The 19,990-nt window shown below is 41.3% G+C and overlaps 1 protein-coding gene across 1 annotated transcript in view; it reads right to left on the bottom strand.

The window, feature by feature from the left end:
- ZFHX4 (zinc finger homeobox 4) overlaps positions 1-19,990 on the bottom strand; it is a 779,821-nt gene that overhangs the window by 99,115 nt on the left and 660,716 nt on the right. Inside the window, exons 9-10 of the mRNA XM_029591504.1 lie at positions 19,512-19,629; positions 11,029-16,407 (exon numbers count right to left, since the gene is read on the bottom strand). Of these exons, the coding sequence (XP_029447364.1) occupies positions 11,029-16,407; positions 19,512-19,629 (5,497 nt within the window). The remainder of the gene's footprint in view (positions 1-11,028; positions 16,408-19,511; positions 19,630-19,990) is intronic.

The raw sequence follows: 19,990 nt of genomic DNA, 5'->3' as shown, positions 1-19,990 counted from the left end.
AAACCCAAGAATAAGCACAAATAATCTCTGATGAGATTTACCTGCAGAGGAGTAAATTCAAGGATATGTAAATTATTTTAAAAAATGATAAGTGTAGTAATGAACAAGATTTATGGATTAAGTAGCTATCATTCTGATGATGAGATAGTCTACATCATTTTGATGGCCATGGATGTATATTACAGGTTATGCCTTAGGAAACAGTTTCCATGCTGTGTTACTGTGGTACTTAAAATATTGCTTTTTCTGTCTGACAATTTTTGCTTCCAAATGAGAAATGAAATATTAATTGCTATTAGAATTAGTTTTAAAACTGTTAAAATTTATATGTAGGCACTAGCAATGTGTATTCAGCTACAGTGAAAGTTGTTTTCTGGTATTTCTTAAGAACTGGTATGCAGCCCTGGATGAGGAGGAGGAGAAATTACTGAAGGATAAGGAGGAATTAAAACTTGCAAATTCAATGTTGTAGGCTCAACAACCATTGCACCTAGAAGGCAAAGAGTAGCGGGGTTGGTGATTTGCTTCTGAGGGGTACTGAGGTATCTATTTGCTAAACAGATATGTTGCCCTGGGAAGTATGCTTTCTGAAGGGTGCCAACATTCAAGGCATTATTTATTTATTTTTTATTTATTTAGTTGGATATTTTATATGCCATAGTTCCAAGTAAAGAGCACAACAGTTTACAAAAGTAACATCTGTCCTTTAGGTCATTACATTATAGTGTAACACATATTGGTCTAACACACTTTAGTAAGATACATTTTGGTATTACATATACTTTGGTAGGATACATATGATGGTATGGCAGATACATTGGTGGAACTCAATAGGGTCATATGAATCAAGGGTGATTTTCTTAAACATCTCATCTGAAGAATGAAATCCAGTTAGAATTTGTTTAACCTATCTTTTCTCTAACAGCCTAGTTCCACTTTCCCTGTTATAATGTAACTTTCTGCTTTCTCTGTTAACTGGTTCCCCCTAGTTTATTGTAAACCGGTATGATAAGACCTGGTCTTGAGCATCGGTATATTAAAAGAATTTCAATAAATACATAAATAAATAAGAAGGGGATAATAGGTTAGTAGGATAGGTGTTAGAATTCTGTAAATATTTATTTATTTATTTATTTAACACTTTTCTATACCGACCTTCATAGATAAAACCATATCGGATCGGTTTACATCGAACAGGGTAAAAAAAAACTGTAGTGACAACTAACGTAAATCAACAAAAGGTGTGGAAGAGGCAAAGTTACATTCAACAGGGAGTAAGAACTTGGGGGCTTAATCAGCTGGAAAGATAGGATAGAGCAGGCAGCAATTATAAATATAAAAAAACATTGATAAGATAGATAAGGCATAATGTGCTTAGGAGAGTCAGGGTCTATCGTACAGGCAGAGAATAAGGCCATCATTCAGGCATAGAGTAAGGGCAAACTAGTGAATGTCAGGGGGTTCAGAGAAGGCTTGGCTGAAGAGCCATGTCTTGAGTGTTTTTCTAAATGTTAAGAGGCAGGGTTCCAATCTGAGGTCTGAGGTCAGTTGGTATGTGAACCCTGGGCCGAAGTGAGAGGTGGTACCACCCATGGGGAGGAGCCCCTCAAGCCTCACTGTCAGGAGGCTATGTCTCAGCTGGGGATAGACACAGAAGCAATATAGGGTCTTTATTAAAGAGGTAGAAGCACTACCCATGGAGTGGGGCATGCCAGAGGAGGTAACACAGACCCAAGACACAGGGTCAATGGAATAAGGGGTGCCCAGAGGGAATACCTCCATAGCATTGGTAGAAGTTCGTGGAGCGGGTACACCGAAGAGGTCTCCTGTGGAGATGGTAGTGGCCCGTGAGGCAGGGTACACTGAAGAGGTCTTGGTAGAGATGGTAGTGGCCCGCAGGGCGGGGTACACCAATAGTGACCTCGATAGAGATGATAATAACCAGCAGAGCAGGGTATGTTGGTGGGGTCCTCTGTAGAGATGACAGTGGTCCGCAGATTGAAGTGCACAGTTGAGGTCCTAGGTGGAGGTGGCAATGGCCGGCAGAGCGGGGTACACCGGTAAGGGTCCTCGGTAGAGCTGGTAGCAGCTGGCAAGGCAGGGTGCACCTGTGAGGTCCTCGATAGCGTGGTAGCGATCCGTAGAGCGGGTACCTCTGAAGAGTCCTTTGTAGAGCTGGCAATGGCCCGTAGCATGGGTTACACCAGAGAGGCACTTGGTAAGCAGAAAGTGATCCACAGGGCGGAGTACTCATGAAAGAGCAGTGTTGGTTCCAGGGAAGCCCCGAGGAACAGGGCAGGCAGAGTTCCAGGCATCAGGCCTTCCGAGGAGCGGATAGCAGGATGAGACAGAGGTCCCCGAGGAGCGGATACCTGAGACATCCACGTCTGAACAGGAACTGGAATGCAGGGTCCTCAGGAAGAGAGGCGGAATTAGCAAGGAAGAGACTCTTTGCCAAATCGTCTTAGAGCAGGGCCAGCAAGTTTAAATATCCAAAGGGAATGATGTCATCTGGAGGGGACGCCTCCAAGGTTCCCGCCATGATGTGGGTAAGATTGGACTGTGTGCGCGCGCGAGCGCCTAGAGGGACCTGATGGCAAGATGGCAGTCGGCGGCTTCCATGCCGATCCGGGAGGCCTGGGAGCGGTAGGCAGGTCGTCGGTAGCTAGCGGAGGCTGCCAATCTACCCCATGGAGACAGGGAAGCAAAGAAGGAAGTGAGCAGTAATGGTCACAGCCGTCTGCGACCGAATGGCGTAACAATAGGGAATCTGTTTAGTTATTTACATGGTTGTAGGGGAGTTGTCATGAGCTACATTGCTCTCTCATTACTTGGTATTGTTTTCTTGTTCATGTTATTGTTAACTCTGCATTCAGATAGAGTTTAAGCTAAGCTCTTGTTGACACAGCATACTGATAGTATTTAAGTTAGATTATAAGCATTTTTAAAAAGCCAAGTTTTTATGGAGAGATTGCTGAAAATCTTCAGGCCTACTGATTACTAGCCAAGGGTGCTTATCCATGTTAGCATGAAAAATACTGCTAGATACCACACAGAGCATATCAAATGACTTCATGGAGAGAAGGCAAAGTCAATATATATTCATTCTCCTCAGTCTTCCTAGTCAATGATAAAGGCCCAGATAGGGAAGCTTGCATTCAGGAGATGAATGAATGGCTGTGTATATGGTGTAGATTAAAACATTTCAGATTTTGCACCATAGGAAGATGTTTTAGGGTTCTACCTGTCAAAGAAAGGGTGCAGCATCTTCCAAAACAGACTGGCAAACATACAAAGCAGAGCTATAAACTTGCAGAGATAGGTAAACAAAGCTCTAAGGTAAGTAAAAGTATTCATCAAGTGAATATTTAAACACTTACAGAGAAATGGGAAAAATAGGCAACATCTGGAAGGCTATGTACACCAATGCTTGTAATATGGGAAATAAAAGTTCCAGATCTAAACCCAGTATAAAAATGTGAAGTCCCTGGTGAGACTTCATTTGGAATACTATATACAGTTCTAAATACCACACTTTCAAAAGGATATAAATTGGATGGAGTCAGTCCAGAAAGTAGCTAGTAAAATGGTCAATTTGTCTTTGTTCTAAAGAGAATGGAGACAAAGATCTAAATATGTATACCCTAGGGCAGTGGTTCTCAACCCTGTCCTGGGGACCCCCCCAGCCAGTCAGGTTTTCAGGATATCCACAATGAATATGCATGAGAGAAAATTTGCATACACTGCCTCCATAACATGCAAATTTTCTCTCATGCATATTCATTGTGGATATCCTGAAAACCCGACTGGCTGGGGGGGTCCCCAGGACAGGGTTGAGAACCACTGCCCTAGGGGAAAGGCAGGATAGAGAAGATAATGAAAGAGTCATTTAAATAGCACCAAGGCATCAATTCACAGGAGGCAGGAATGGAAAGGAAACTCTAGAATGAGGGGTTATGGGATGAGGGTGAAAGGAGGTAGACTCAGGAATGTTCTAAGAAATTATTTCTCTACAGATAGGGTGGCTGATGTATGGAACAGCCCTTCAGTGGAGGTGCTGGAGAAAAGGATAGTATCTGAGTTCAGCAAAGCATGGGACCAACACATGGGGGTGCTTAGGGAGTAAAAGGTATTGTAAGCAAATTGGTTGGTTTGGATGGGCAGACTAGATAGGCTACATGGTCTTTTTCTGCTGTCACATTCCTCTGTTTCTATATTTGTGTAGCATATCCTAACAAGTCTCTGATATATAAACATATCTGCTGAAAGAAAGGATAGTGAATTATCTATAATATAGTAAGTTGCTGGATCCAAGGCAGCATGGATTCACCAGGGCAAAATTCTGTCAGATAAATATGACTGATTTTTTTGAGCACTTGATGTGATTTATTTGGATTTCAGCAAAGCTTTTGATATAGTCCCACACAGGAGGCTTGTGAATAAAATGAGAAGCTTGGGAGAGGGTGCCAAGATGGTGGAGTGGATTACAAACTGATTGAGTGACAGGAGAAAGTGTGTAATCGTAAATGGAACCTACTCTGAAGAGAGAACATTGTTAAGTGGAGTGCCACAAGGATCGGTTTTGGGACTGGCTCTGTTCAATATATTTGTAATTGACATGTGGAAGGGATAGATTGTCTGTTTACGGATGATACTAAGATCTGCTACAGAGTGGAAATACCTGAGGGAGTAGAGAGAATGAAAAGTGATTTAAGAAAGCTTGAAAATTGGTCAAATATTTGGCAGCTGGGATTCAAGCCAAGAAGTGCAGAGTCATGCATCTGGGAAGCGGTAATCCAAAAGAACTGTATGTGATGGGGGGGGTGGGGGGTGATAGACTAAGGTGCACAGATTGGAAAAGGGACTTTGGAGTGATAGTATCTGGCAATCTGAAAGCAGCAAAGCAATGTAACAAAGTGACAGCTAAAGCCAGAAAAATGCTGGGCTGCATAGAGAAGGAATAACCAGCAGGAGCAAGGAGGTGATGATACCCTTGTACAGGTCCTTGGTGAGGACTCACCTGGAGTAATGTGTTCAGTTTTAGAGCCCATATCTCAAAAAGGATAGAGACATGATGAAGGCAGTCCAGAGAAGGGCGACCAGAATAGTGTGTATTGGAAGATTTATGAGAAGAGGCTGAAGGATCTGAATATGTATACCCCTGTAGGTGGGGAGATATGATACAGACCTTCAGATACCTGAAAGGTTTTAATGATGCACAAACTTCACACCTTTTTTGTTAGAAAGGAAACATTAGAACTAGGGGTGATGAAATGAAACCAGAGGAGACGACTAAGATCCAACTTCAGGAAATACTTCTTCACAGAGAGCATGGTTGATGCCTGGAATGCCCTTCCAGAAGAGGTGGTGAGGATGAACACAATAAACAAATTGAACAGATAATGGGATAAACACTGTGGATTGCTAAAGGTTAGAGGTTAGAAATGAGAAAAATGATGCATGGGGGTAACCACCATGGAGCAGCAGTTACTACCCTTAATCAGAAGGCATGGGATTACTACCATTAACTGATTAGCCTTGATGCTTTTGGTGCAGCTGCAATATTGTTCTCTGCTTCAAAGGTGGGCGGGAGGGAATTGGATTCAGACAACAGCCAATGCTAGGCCCCGACTTTTATGGTCTGGGGGTACTGATACGCAGACATCAGGGAAAAAGCACAGGATTGCTTCTATAGCCAAGACAAAAAGCAAAGCATGTTCAAGCAGCATGTCTGATTGTAAATATTACTAACCTTAACATAATGCTTGGGGGTAACCAGCACAGAGTGGCAGTTACAATCTTAAACAGAGACATAAGGGTAACCTGCACGGAAAAGTGGTTACTACCTTAGGAAACTTGCTGGCAAACCAGATGGATCATTTGGTCTTTTTCAGCTGTCATTACTATGTTACTATGTACCTGATTCACTAAGTGGTAAATTTTTAAAGAGTGCACGTGCGTCCATGTGCGCACACTTCCTGGTGTGCGCACATGGATGCGCCAATTTTATAACATGCGCGCACATGTTATAAAATTGGTGGGCCACGCACACATGCACGCCAGATTCTGCAATCTGCACGCGTATGTGCGGGCAGTGCGCGCAAGGGGGGTACACATATGCAAATTTCACACGGTGACGCATCCGGCCTTCCCAGATCCCTCCTAGTCCACGACAATTAAGGAGCGGACTGGGATGAAACCTCTGTACCCCCTACTCTAACCTCCTTTTCCTTTCCCCTCTCCTCCCCAACCCCTAAATGTTACCATTTTTCCACTTACTTCAGGGCCCAATGAATGGTGCTGTCCTGGCCTGCCCGCCCTCCCCACCCCCAGGCCCACCCATTCAAAGAGGCCTAGCAGTTCTGCGCGTAATAGGGGTTATGTGCGTGGCCGGGCCCCTTTGAAAATGCTCACAGTGCGCTCAAGGTCTGGCCACGCACATAACCCCTGTTTTTAATGTGCGCAGGGGATTTAAAATTTGGCTGTAAGGGTTTTTCCTATAGACACAAAATGGAAGAAAAAGCCTTAATGCATCTGGCTCTCTGTGTTAAAAGTAATGTTATTTTCTATAATATTTGAGATAGTAGTTAGACATGTTTTAGTGCAGCATTTTAAGAAAAGCAGAGGGTTATTCAGACAAAGAATGCATTCTGGACAGAAGTTAGGTATTTTGATCACTATTTATCAAAGTGATAATATAATCGTCTATCCCAGAAACATGACACAAAAAGAGAATGTATGGCCTATCTAGTCTGCTCATCCATCCATCTAATTTAGCTTTAAAATTCCCATCACTCCCTCAGAAATTCCCTGTATTTATTCCATGCTTTCTTGAAATCAGATACTGTTTCTATTTCCGTCACCTCCACTGGAAGGCAGTTCCATGCATCCACTTAGAAAGAAATATTTCTAAGATTACTATTACCCCCTTTCACCCTCATCCCATGTCCCTTCATTCTAAAACCACTTTTCCATTGAAAGAGGCTTGCCTCCTGTGCATGGAAACCTTTGAAATATTTAAATGTGTCAATCATATCTCCCTTATCTCACCTTTCTTCTCGCCTATCCTCATATGCTTTAAAATGAAAACCAATGGCCATTTTAGAAACCACTCTATGGCCTGACTCCAACCAGTTTATATCCTTTTGAAGGTATGGTCTCCAGAACTGGTTTTGCCCCTGTATAGGTCTCCCCAGAAACCTATGCAGGGGCAATATCACCTACTTTTTTCTGATAACAATTCCTTTCCCTATGCAGCCAAGCATTTGTCTGCCTTTTGCCATCACCTAATTCACCTGTTTAGCCAGTTTAAGTTCATCAGATACAATGACTCCCAGATCCCGCTCTTCTTTCATACTTAGCAGAATTTTACTTTCAATAACTGTACCTCTCCCTAGGATTTTTGCAACTTAAATGCATTACCCTGCATTTTTTAGCATTAAATCTTAGCTACCAGACTCTAGACCATTCCTTGAACTTTGCTATATGCCTTCTCATGTTTTCCACACCTTCCTGGCTGTCTATCCTATAGCAGATTTTGGTATAATTCACAAAAAGACAGATCTTTGCTGACAATTCTTCTGCTCTGCTGTTCATTAATAGTTACTGGTATTCAGATGTAGCTTATTTAGGCTATGGTAGGTCAGAAGAGTTTTTTTAATTCTCTACTTGGCCAAAATTCTTTTTTTTTATCAAATAACAGTTGCATATACATACTTATAAAATGAAGACTTGTTGTTACAACATGACAACACAAATCTGTGTAAACTGCCTATATTAAATACATTATCATATAAAACAAATATAAAGGATATTAAGGACTATGCACTAAAACCCATACCAAAACACTTTTAGCATACATTTGCTAAAAATGTTAGCGTACATTCTAAAACACAACTTAGCATGCGATAGACATTAATGAGATGCAGCCTATGCTCACAATTAAAGGTACTAAATGCAACAAGGGCCTATTAGCATATACACAGGCTACACCTTGAAATCCCCCATATTATTCAACCCATAGTGAAGATGGATGCTTAGCAGGAGGGATTTAATATTCTCTAACTCCCTGATGAAGATCAGACCCCTATATCCTCCCCCCTCCCCCACTCCAGAACCTCTCCCAAGCTCTCAAGCACTGCTTGTACACCAACTATATTACTGTACCATCAGAGTGTTTCTTTTATTATGGCAGAGAGTCTCCATCTTTACAAGCAGGAAGGATATGAAAGCTCTCCTGCTGATACCAAAACGGACTACTGAATAACTCTGCATAACAACACTTCATTGTGTATCATGTCAAGTTTACAGCAGCAATTTTGGCAGTGTGCTGTGATGCCACCAGGCGAGCCCTTATATCCCTTCTGCTTGTGAACATGTGTATTATCTGGAATAGTAGGAAAGCATTCCAGAGGGGTAGGAAGGGGATCTGTTTTGCTTTGGGGCAGGAGTTGGGGTTCTTATTTTCATGGGTATTTGGGTGGAGGCCCTGAGGGCAGGGCCTAGCCCCAGTGTTAAATGTATTATGCTAGTTCTGTAAGCATGCTAACATTTAACACCAAGTCTGGAGCAGATGCTAATTTTGTGGCCTGGTGGGCCTCTCATTAATTTGTATGAGACCAAGGGGTAGATTTTTAAAAATATGCGCTCGTGACCATGTGCACGCTCTACCCGGCGCGCGCACATGGACATGCAATTTTATAACATGCGTGCGCTGGCGCTCATGTTATAAAATCCAGGGTGGTGCGCACAAAGGAGGGTGGAATACTGTAATTTTTGCGCAATGACACATTACGGCCTTCCCCAGTTCCCTCCCAGTCCAATCCAATTAAGGAGTGAACTGGGAGGGAAATTCCCTACCCCCCTACCCTAACCTCCCTTCCACTTCCCCACTCCTCCTCGCCCCCTATTCCTATCCTACCTACCCCTGTTTTTTTTATTTTACCTTTTGTTTGTCCAAAGGATTAATAGCAAGTTGCGCACACCAGCACCCTGCCGGCGCGCACTTCCTCAGCACAGCGGCAAATGGCCGCTGTACTTTTGCCTCAAGCCCTGCCCATCCCCACCCCCAGACCACCCCTTTTCTTCGGCCCAGCACTTCTGCACATAACGGGAGCATGGCCGGGCCCCTTCTAAAATGCGCGTGATGCTCGCAAAGCCTGGCCACGCTTGTAACTCCTGTTTTTTACGCACATCGACCATTTAAAAATCAGCCAGTAAAAGCATAAGATGATAATGAGCTCATTGTCACCCTAATTCAAATCTCATTTCATCTATTTGCATGCATGTGTGAACTATTTTTACTAATGTATTATTATTAGGTTTGGTGTGCATGGTAAGAGATGAATTTTCAGAGGAGTTACGTATAAAGAATTAGCATATATATGTGTAAGTAGTTTGTACTAATGCACATGCTATTTTATAAATATCAAAAATATGTGCATATTTTTGGTTTTATGTGCATATTTATCTGTGCAAAAAAGAGGTGGTCTAGGGGCATGCTAGGCGGGGTCAAGAGGTGCACACATAAGTTGCTATTTTATAAGACATTTACACAAATAAATTAGACAATGTATTTAGGCAATTTTGTACCTACTAATTATTTATTTGCATTTATATGTCACCAGTCCCTCGGCCCTAGGTGGCTTACAGCCAAAGCATACACAATATTTCAAGTAAAAAAAAACAAAAAACAAACAACTACAAATTGGACTCTGTTAACTAGTGCAATTGATATCAGAATCATCTGTTGTCTGCTATTGGTTGGGGGGCGGGGGGGGGGGGGGGAACTGAGGCTAATTCAGAGTGAATTAGGAGGATCTCGATGACCTGGAGAAGGACTGGATGAACTGGTAGAGAATTAGCAAACTGGTGACTTCAAATTATGTTTTAAATTATACCTACTTCTGCTTATAAATCAGGGTTTTATGCAAGCAAGTTCTATTTTTTTGTGAGTAAAATAGCCCCCATATATTTATAAAATAAGTAGGTAAGGTTTGTTTTTTCAATGCATTGTAGGTATTTGCTTATAAAAAAATATATATGTATTTTATAATCAGCGAGTACCTGATACGTTCACGTTATAATATACTGTGGTAGATCTCCCCATGGCCATATTTGCTTGTATATGAGGCTGTGTGGAGTTCTTTGAAAGTTATCCTCATACGGGGTAGTGAAGGGGTAGGTAACCCCAGTCCTCAAGGGCCCCAAAGCCATTTGGATATTCATGATGTCTGTAATGAATATGCATGAAAAAGATTTGTATGCACACTGATTTAACTGTATACAAATCTATTTCCTGCATAACCATTAAGGTTATCCTGAAAATTCAAATGGTTAGGGGCCCTTGAAGACCAGAGTTTCTCACCCCTGCTTTAGTGTAATGCACACAGTTTTGCATACATAATAATTGGCCTTAGATTCAAAGGATAGGCCCTAGTATGTTGAGATCTCTCCAAAATGATTAAATATATAGATATGATTATTAATATATGGCTTGCACATTCATAATTTGAACATTTGAAATGCAAAATATTGCAAATATAAAATACATTCATAGTGCTAAAGAGAACCCTACATATAAGATGTATCTCTACTACTGATGAGAAATGAGAAATAATTATCTAATATAACTGGAAACACATTACATAATCTGCCAAATGAGTTTAATTTGTTGAAAGAACCAGTAAAAGACAAATTTGATTATAAGGTATGTAATTATATTCTGGGAACACTGGAAAATTCTGCCCTTATTCTCCATTAAATGAAGAATGTGAATTTAGCACCCTATAAGTGACTGTGTAATACTACATAAAAGTAGCATTATTTTAGTAGCTAAAAATATATAGTACATTACATATAAAATAAATAGCACTGTCTAATTAGATATTAATTAAAAAAAATAAAGCATTATAAAGAATTTGACTGAAAAAAATGAGAATAAAGAAAATAAATATTATTCAGATATACACATGGACAAAAATAGAATATTGAATAAACAGAGAACCACACACTCATTTAATAACTTACGGTTTGAACTTTGGGGAAACCCAGGCAAAGAAGATGTGCTGTTCATTCCAGGCAGAAGAACTGGAGGAAGGCCAGGGAGTCCAGGATATGCTGCTGGCAGATTAAGGCCATGGAGAGAACTGCTGTCTATCATGCTTGGTGGCTGTACTGATAACCCTAGAACATCCGTGGCCTTTTTTATACGATCCAGTTCTTGTTGTGCCATCAGCTGTCGAACAGTTGTAGGAGCTAAATAGTCTTTTTCCCGATCAAGTTGATTTCCCATTGTTTCTCTCACTTTAGAAATGTGTTGTTTGGAAAATATATGATCTCTGATGGACAAACGTGCAGAATATTTTACCCCACAAAGAGAACACTGCATTTTTGTATCATCAGACTCACTTTGATTTATCATGAATGGCTTTCCTATGTTAATTTTGAATTTCTTTTCTTTTGCCCGAGCATTTTGAAACCAAACCTGAACAACCCTTTTCGGCAGACCAATCTCATTTCCAAGCAATTCACATTCTTGCATGGTTGGAGTTCGATAATCACAAAAGCAAGCCTTGAGGACCTTAAGCTGAAGATTACTCATTTGAGTTCGAAAACGTTTATGACCTGGCCGATCACTATTTTTGGATTTATAAGGATTGTTACTCCCAAATGAATTTGGTGAACTAGGATCGGCGATGCTTGATGTTTCACTGCGATCAGCATTATCATCAAAATCATTTTCATTCATATAAATGCTTTGGTCATAATCACTTTCTTTTTCACTAAAACTGATTGATGGGCTTGTTAGGGATAACAGAAATTTTTCATCACAACAGTCACTTGTGGGCGTGGTTGCTGTTTTTGACAAGGTATCATTCACAAGAGCTCTCGGTTCTTTGGGAGACACTAAAGATTTTGCATCCTTTGAATTACTAGTGCTGCTTTCCATGTCATTGTTTCCCTCATCCCCTGTTGTGGCATCACTAATTGCTGTGTTAACTGATGAGGTTTCATCAAAGTCAGTTTTGCTTTGATCAAACCCAGCATCAGCAGGGGGTGCATTCAAATTTTCTATATCCTCACTGCACTCTGCTTTGAAAGAAGAAGGGCTTAAAAGATTCTTTGGAGACAGCTCAGCAGTTTTACTAACTGGTGTTGACACTGTAGAAGCCAATTCATTTTCACTGAATGGATCATTCTTTGTCAATAATGGGTAGTCAAAGAAGGCATATTTTTGTGTATTTTCACTTTCATCTTCCATGGAAATTAAAGGACTAGGAGGTAAGCTATAGCCTGCCTGCTTGCCTTCATTCCAGTGACGAGAGCGAATATGACTTTCTAAAGCTGACTTTGCTTTAAATAGTGCACGGCAAAAAGGACATCTTTTATGAGATTGGGCAGGACCTACAGCACGAAATTGCCCCTTCCTTTCTCTGGCTCTTGTGTTTTGAAACCAAACTTGCACCACTCTTTTTTTTAAGCCTACCTCGCGTGCAATATGATCTAGCATTTTTCTTGTAGGATTAGAATCTAGAAGATATTTTTCATATAGTATTTCTAGTTGTTCTGGCGTAATTGTAGTTCTCAAACGTTTATCTCGGTGCTGGTCTTCTCCACTGTTTCCTCCTTCTTTCTCACTACAGTTAGTATCTTCTTTATCGTCCAACTTTCTTTTAAGTGAACCAACAATATTTGGAGTTGTATGGGATGAACCTGTTTGAAGGGGATTCTGAGCAAGAGAGCTACCAAGTAACTGTCCTGTTATTAGAGGGTTATTAGGATCAAAAATCATATATGGCATGTCCATTGGTCTTTCTAAAAAGTGAGAATGAATAAACTGATTTTGGGCTGCTAAGAAATGCATGTGCTGGTGCTCCTGCCAAAGCTCAATTGTTGGAAAAGCAACTGAACACTGGTCACATTGATATTGTAACAACTGAGGAGGTAGACTGCTCTGCAGGGAAGTCACTGAAATAGGCAATGGACTGGAAGGGATGGGTGTGTTTTGAGATGTAGATGGAGGTCTTCCTACTGGATGGGATTGTTTCTGTTGCTGTGATTGATGTGTTAAAGATTGTGGATCTGAAGAATTTGTTGACATGGAATGAACTGATTTGGTAGTTTGAACATTATGCATGGTGTCCATCTGCTTTGGTTTTTCTGTTGGCAAATCAGGTTTGGGAGATGTCTTCCCAAGTTCTGGTTTGGGTGATGGCATCACAGGAGTACTAGATCGTGAGCCTGGGTTTGTACTCGTAGCTGAAGCTTTTGGCAAATCAGTTGAACTGGGAACTGTGCAATACTTTAATATTGTTTGATCCATAGCATCCATGGAATCCTCTGTTTGACTTTCATCTTGACCATCATCATCTTCATCCTTATAACACTGTTTCTTCTGATGTGTAATCAAATCAAAAATTCTAGGAAAAACAACATTGCATTTTTTACACTGATACTGCATGTTGCTAGTTCGAATGTAGCGCTCATTTGTGAGTTCTCTTTTTTCATTATCTTTAGCTTCAGTTTGATTTTCATAACTTTTACGAGCTTTTTGACGTGCATTTTGGAACCAAACAACAATAACTCGAGTAGGCAGATTAAGAACTGTTGAAAGCTGTTCAATTTCATCATCTTTTGGATACGCATTTGTATCAAAAAAGTCTTGTAGGACCCTAAGTTGGTAATCTGTAAATCTAGTCCTAGAAGACCTCTTGCTAAAAGATGAATCATTCTTGCAATATTCTATAGAAGACTGAAGATCAATTCTTGTATCTTCTAGTACTGTTATGGGAGGATTACTGAAATTATATGGTGAATCTTTATTTCTTTGTCTCTCCTTGAAAAGTGTATTTCGAAACCAGTGTTTAATGACTTTTAGTGAAAGTCCAGATTTTTCAGCCATTTCTTGTATTTGATCTTCATTTGGAGAATTATTAATATCAAAGTAAGCACGTAGAATTTTCAACTGATCATCTGTTATTCTTGTTCGTGGACGCTTGAATTGTGAATGCCGCAAGAAATTGGGATCTAATCCTAGCTGCTGCTGACATAATTGGGTAAGATCTGCTGATAAGGTATCCACTGGTGGCAGCTGAAGAGCAAGTTGAGGAGGCAATGCAGGATGTTGCACTGGTTGCATCATGATTGGAGGAAAGAGAGGAAGATCTAATGAAACTGGAAGTTGGACTTGAGGTGGAGCTGAAGGTGGAGGAGGAGGGGGAGGAGGAGGGGGAGGAGGAGGAGGAGGTGGTGGTGGTGGTGGTGGAGGTGGAGTGGGTGGTGGAGCCTGCAAAGGAGTTGGAGTAGAACTCTGCATTTTTGCAGAGCTAGCAGTAGAAGGCTGAGGGACAGCTTGTGGAGGAGGTGGAGGTGGTGGAGGAGGAGGTGGGGGTGGTGGGGGTGTTTCTGGAGAAGATGGTGCAATTGGATAAAGCTTGTCATATGCTTCCCTGTATTGACGGGCAAACTTTTCTAGCTCTCCGCATGGGAAAAACTGTCCATGAACATGTTCTTGGTGACTCTTTAAAATAAGAATGTTTGAAAATAATTTACTACATGAACCACACTCCAATTTGTCAGTGTTCTCGCTTTCACCAGTTTTGTTCTTTTTCTGGACCTTTTGTCTGTTTTCATTGTACTGGATAACTAGCTCAAAGCCAAAGTTTTCTAACAAAGCTTTTGCTGCATTTCCTCTGGCGCCAGAAGCAATGCGAGGTGGTGGAATTGCAGGTTCTAAGGATTTTTGTTTCTTATGATCTTTGCTTTCTTTAATCACTTCATTGTCAGTAAGTTCTTGCTTTGGCTTTTCCTGTTTCTCAGAAGTTTCTTCTATCTCTTGGTAGCACTGGGCATCCTTCATCATTTGGCCCTCTATAATTGGTAAACTATTTTGTTCCTGTTTTAATAATCTGTTAACTTGGTGGTGTTGTTTTTGTGACTGAAGCTGTGGTTGTGTAGCTTGATACTGTTGTGCTTGTTGCTGTAGTATCTGTACTTGAGTTTGGCCAACCTGATGCTGTGTTTGAATCTGCATCTTTAAATCCTCAAGAAATGATCCTGCCATACTTGCCATTCCGGGCATTCCAAATGCAGCAGAACCAGGCAAACCAAGATCAGGATTCAGGGTAAACTCTGTCCCAGGAATATAGAATGGGAAAAGAAACTGAGGCTGTTGAAACTGCAGTAGTGCTTCAGGTGTCATAGGAAAGTGAGGCAGAAATGCTGGATTTAGAAACTGGGGCTGAAAAAAAGCAGCTTGCTGTTGCAGTTCATGCTGTAGTTGCATTTGAAGCTGTGCTGGTGACTGGGGAAGGTGATGAGTAGGCTGAGCAGTGATTATTTCTGAAGCGTGCTTCTTATTTAATTCTTTGGCATCTATGTGGGTATCTTTGCTGTTAACCACTGATGAACTTGAAGATTCTAATATCCCTTGGTTAGGGCTATTAATGTTCCCTGTTATAGTATTTCCACTAGAAATGTTACTAGATGGTTCTAATTTTGCAGCCCTTGCCTTGGTTTGGTGAAGAACAGACCTCATATGGATTTCCAATGTAGAACTTTGGCTGTATGCAACATTACAAATGCTACATTTGTAAGGTTTGTTATCAGTACTGCTGTTGGTCTCTTGAGGGACTGGACTTGATGCTTCCTGCAATACCTTTTTAAGTTTATGTAAATGTGATACTGAATTATAATGGACCAGGAGTATGTTCTTTTGAGTAAAGGACTCCTTACATACTGTACATTTGTATGGGCGAGATGGATCTAAAAATTTTTCCATGGTAAAATTTGGCCCTTTCCTAAAAGGCAATGTTCGCTTTGGTTCTGATCCCATATCATCTGGAATAGAGCTACTGTCACTTCCTACAGGACTTGCTTTTCCTTCCTGATCCATCTCATATTCTCTTTCTATTTCCTGTTCTAATGCATGATCTTCAGGCATCATACTTTCACTTTCTGCCCACAGTTCCCCATTTACAGGTAAGGATGCACAAAGCTGCTGTATTTCAGCCTCACTGAGTTCTGGGTGACCTGTTTCCAAATGTTTTTTTAAAGCCAGGAATGTACGGAAGCTACGCTGGCAAAGACTACACATAGTAGCAGCCCTAATAGCATGATACTGGGAATGTATCTGAAGCTTCTGCATAGTCTTAAAAGCCAAACTACAATGGTTACAACGGTATTTATAAACATGGCGATCAGAAACTGAGAGTTGTTGCCTTTTTTGCTGTTCATTTAACTGATCCTGTATGGACTCTGAGACTTTTACATCTTTGCTGTTGTTTTTATTCCATTCAGGTATTTCTGAACATTCTTTAGGTGGATTTTGCTCTTCAGACTTAATTTCTATCCCAGTCTTTGAATCATCTCTACCTGGGGTAATCTTTTCATCCATTGGACTTTCCCCTGTTAGAAATAAAACAAAGATGTTCTTAAAATAAATGACTTGTTAGAAAATATGTGAACATTAACCACATCATTTTCAATTTTTATTTCCATTATACCATAGAGAGGATAGTTTTGTGCCATTGCAGGTAACTAATATGGTAGCTCTAAGCATAAGTTACACCAATTTTCAAAGTGAACTTATCCACATAAGTTCACTTTTAAAATTATCCAAAATAATATGCACAACTCACTCACATAAAATTACACCTGCTCTTTGCAAGGTGTAACTTATGCAAGTTATTTTACACACATACTTTTTAAAATCAAAAGTATGCCCATAAATCCAAATTCCATTCCATTCTGACCCATAAATGCCTATTTTTTATGCACATTAAAGTAAGCATGAAATTGTGTTACACAAATACTTTTATGTGCAAAACCCCCAGTAAATTTTATAACAAGCCATTTACGTGCGTAAAAGATGAATTTTAAAAGCCCAGCACATGCATCAATTAGGGAATGGACAAAAAAGTTGGACTTACATGTGCCAACCATATTTTAAAAAGTGCCCACATACACATGTAAATGCCGCAGCATGCACATCTCCAAAGTTTCCAAAAATGGGTGGGTGTGGGTAGGGTCGTGGGCCCTTTGGGGCCTAGCCAAGAGATGTGCACATAAACATTTATGTGCCCTGGTGCACTATGAGGTTCCCTGCCGTGTAACTTTACTTCTGCTATAGATGAAATGTAAGTCAAAAAAATAAAAGGATTGAGTCATATTAGATGCGTTTGAATGGTCTGGTGCAACTGGGGAGAATGTGGCTATCAAACCAGGGGGGTTTGGAGGACCCTTCTATTAACTGGGTGAACTGGTGGATGAACTGGTAAACTGGGAATGGTGTGGGCATGCACCCCCTTTTAAAATTCTCTGATTTATGTGGTAGAAGTGGGATTTGCACACCCACTTAAAATTTAGTGCATATGTGGGTGTGGCAAGGCTATTTTATAATATGTACACACATATGTGTACAAGTTTTAAAATAGCTGCATCTCTGGGTGCGGTCTGATGCATGTGCACACATGTTCGCCCGTGCGCCAGTTTGAAAGTTACCATCCCTGTGTGTAAATGGATTTGAAAATTGCCCACTTGATCGCTGCAGGTAATACTAGCAGGAGCAACTAGTTTGTACTTATATGTTATCCAACCAGTAGGAGAGGAAGCAGACTAGTGGTTGCAGGAATAAGCTTGGGCACTAGTGGTCAGTTCAAATCTCATTTCAGTCAATGACACTAGCTGTGTCCTTAGGTAGGTGACTTTACCATTGCCTCAGGCACCCACTTTCATTGTAACCTCTTTGGGAATGAAGCCATTCTTCCTGCATGTAATTTGCTCTAGATAATGAAAAATATCGGATTTATTGTCGTGAATCAGAATTACTCTGAAGTTACTACTCCAGTCATTAAAAACATGGTTATAGCTTAAGCTCTAAACCCAGGATTGTGTCACTGAGCTTCAGCATGATACGATTTGCATTCTTTTTTAAAATAGCCCTCTATTTTTACTGAAAATATTTAAACAGATCAACAATTTCAGTTCCATTTAATATATACTGTCATCGGTTGACACCTTGTGATATAGTAACATGGTAATTATTACCGATAAAGCCTCAAATGGTCCATCCAGTCTGCCAAGCAAGTTGTTTAGGGTAGTAATTACCTCTCCACACAGGTTACCTCCATGTATTCTGCTAATGCTCAGACAGTTACATAAGCAAATTTACTGAAAATTATACTGATTTAAACAAATCTTAAAACTGCTAACCAGCTACGTTGCTTAGCTAGCCAGTTTATAAATATTAGGAATCTTTTGTCATGTGTGTTGTGGTTCTGGCCGTAAGCACCGCGGCCAGGCCCTTACCTCCGGGTTCCCGGACCTGCTCCCACTTCCGGAGGCCTGGTTGGCGGCGTTCCCGCTGGGGCTGTGCCGCTGCAAGCCCTCCCATGGACGCCTGGCTCCTAGGCGCGCGCGCACCACTTGGGCGCTTTTCTAGGCCGTTTCCCGCCAGTGGTGACTCCGCCCAACATCTGACGTCAGACGCTGAGGCCTTGATAAGCCGGCCATGGCCACCCAGTCTTTGACTTGCAACGGGTTAGCTTCTGGTTTCCTGTTACGCTGTGCCCCGGAGTGACTCGCTTCGTTTCGTCACTCCGTTCCTGCTACAGTACCTGCCTGGTTCCTGCCTGCTTGCTACAGTACCTGCCTGGATCCTGCCTGCTTGCTACAGTACCTGCCTGGTTCCTGCTTGCTTGCTACAGTCCCAGCTTGCTTGCTACAGTCCTAGCCTGCCTGTTACAGTCCCAGCCTGCCTGCTACAGTTCCTGCCTGGTTCCAGTGCCCGAATCCTGCTACAGTTCCTGCCTGGTTCCAGAATCTGAACCCAGTTACAGTATTGCTACTGTCTTAGTCTGGTTCCAGTTACCTGTCGTGATCCACAACCCACCTACGTCCCAGCGGCCGGGTCCCTACGAGTTCCTCCCGGGGGGGCTTCGGCTTCCAAGGGTGAAGCTGCCTAAGTCCCAGTGGTTGGGCTCCTATGGGCTCCTCCCGGGGGAGCACCAGCTTCCAGGGTGAAGAGCATCTATGTCCTGCCTGAACATCTGCCTCCCGGCCTGCTATTCACTAGAGACATTGACCACCTTTCCCAGTCTCCAGCAGGTCAGCCCAAGGGTCCACTAAACAGAGACTCCCATAACAATGTGGAAGGCAATTTCAAACAATTTTAACTGGATGACTAAAACGTTAACCAGGTAAAACTGGAGGCTGAAAATTGCCCTCTCCCTTCTGTGTTTACTTTTACTTGTGCCTCAAGGGGCAGGCTGGTAAACAAGGTACTACAATGTAATTCTGAAATCTCCTCATGCTGTACAGTGATGACTTTGTACTTGCTGCAAAGCAAGTGCAAAGTACACAGGCACTGACCAGTCTCTGAATTTTCAAAGGGAAACTCCAACAGTAGTTTTTTTTTTAAATTCACTTGCAGGCTCATAGATACAAAGAACCTGCAGGACTGCAGGCAACATGGAGACTTTACAAATTGCCACCATAATGCATTTCCATACCTGATGAATTTCCAGATCCTTCTACTGTGACAGTTGCAGGAGTATCCCGCTCAGACTTTTCTGAAGCAGTTGCTGGCAACAATATGCTGTTGGGCACCATCATATCTGGCACAGAAACCTGTAATATTTAATACATAGTACAATGTGACATTCATAGAGGTTGCCACACTATTCAGAATTGTGCCATGTGCAATGCACAAACTATATTTTGAATTAGACATTTAAAAAAGGATTTTCTCAGGTAGTAATTTACATGGGAATGAACTAAGTTCATATTAACTCAGAAACCTAACAAAGAAGATCAAGAACTATAACATAAAATACATAAAATACATTCTGCTAGGCCTTCCCGCCTCTTCCACCAAACCGCTTCAGATGCTACAAAATTCGGCCGCTAGAATTCTAACAAACTCCAACAGAAGAGACCACATTACACCCATCCTGAAAAACCTGCATTGGCTCCCAGTAAATTTTAGAAT

This window comes from Rhinatrema bivittatum, chromosome 2 (genome assembly GCF_901001135.1).
Source record: "Rhinatrema bivittatum chromosome 2, aRhiBiv1.1, whole genome shotgun sequence".
NCBI lineage: Eukaryota > Metazoa > Chordata > Amphibia > Gymnophiona > Rhinatrematidae > Rhinatrema > Rhinatrema bivittatum.
The sequence above is the reverse complement of the archived record's forward strand: the minus strand, read 5'-3'. Positions and strand labels throughout refer to the sequence as shown.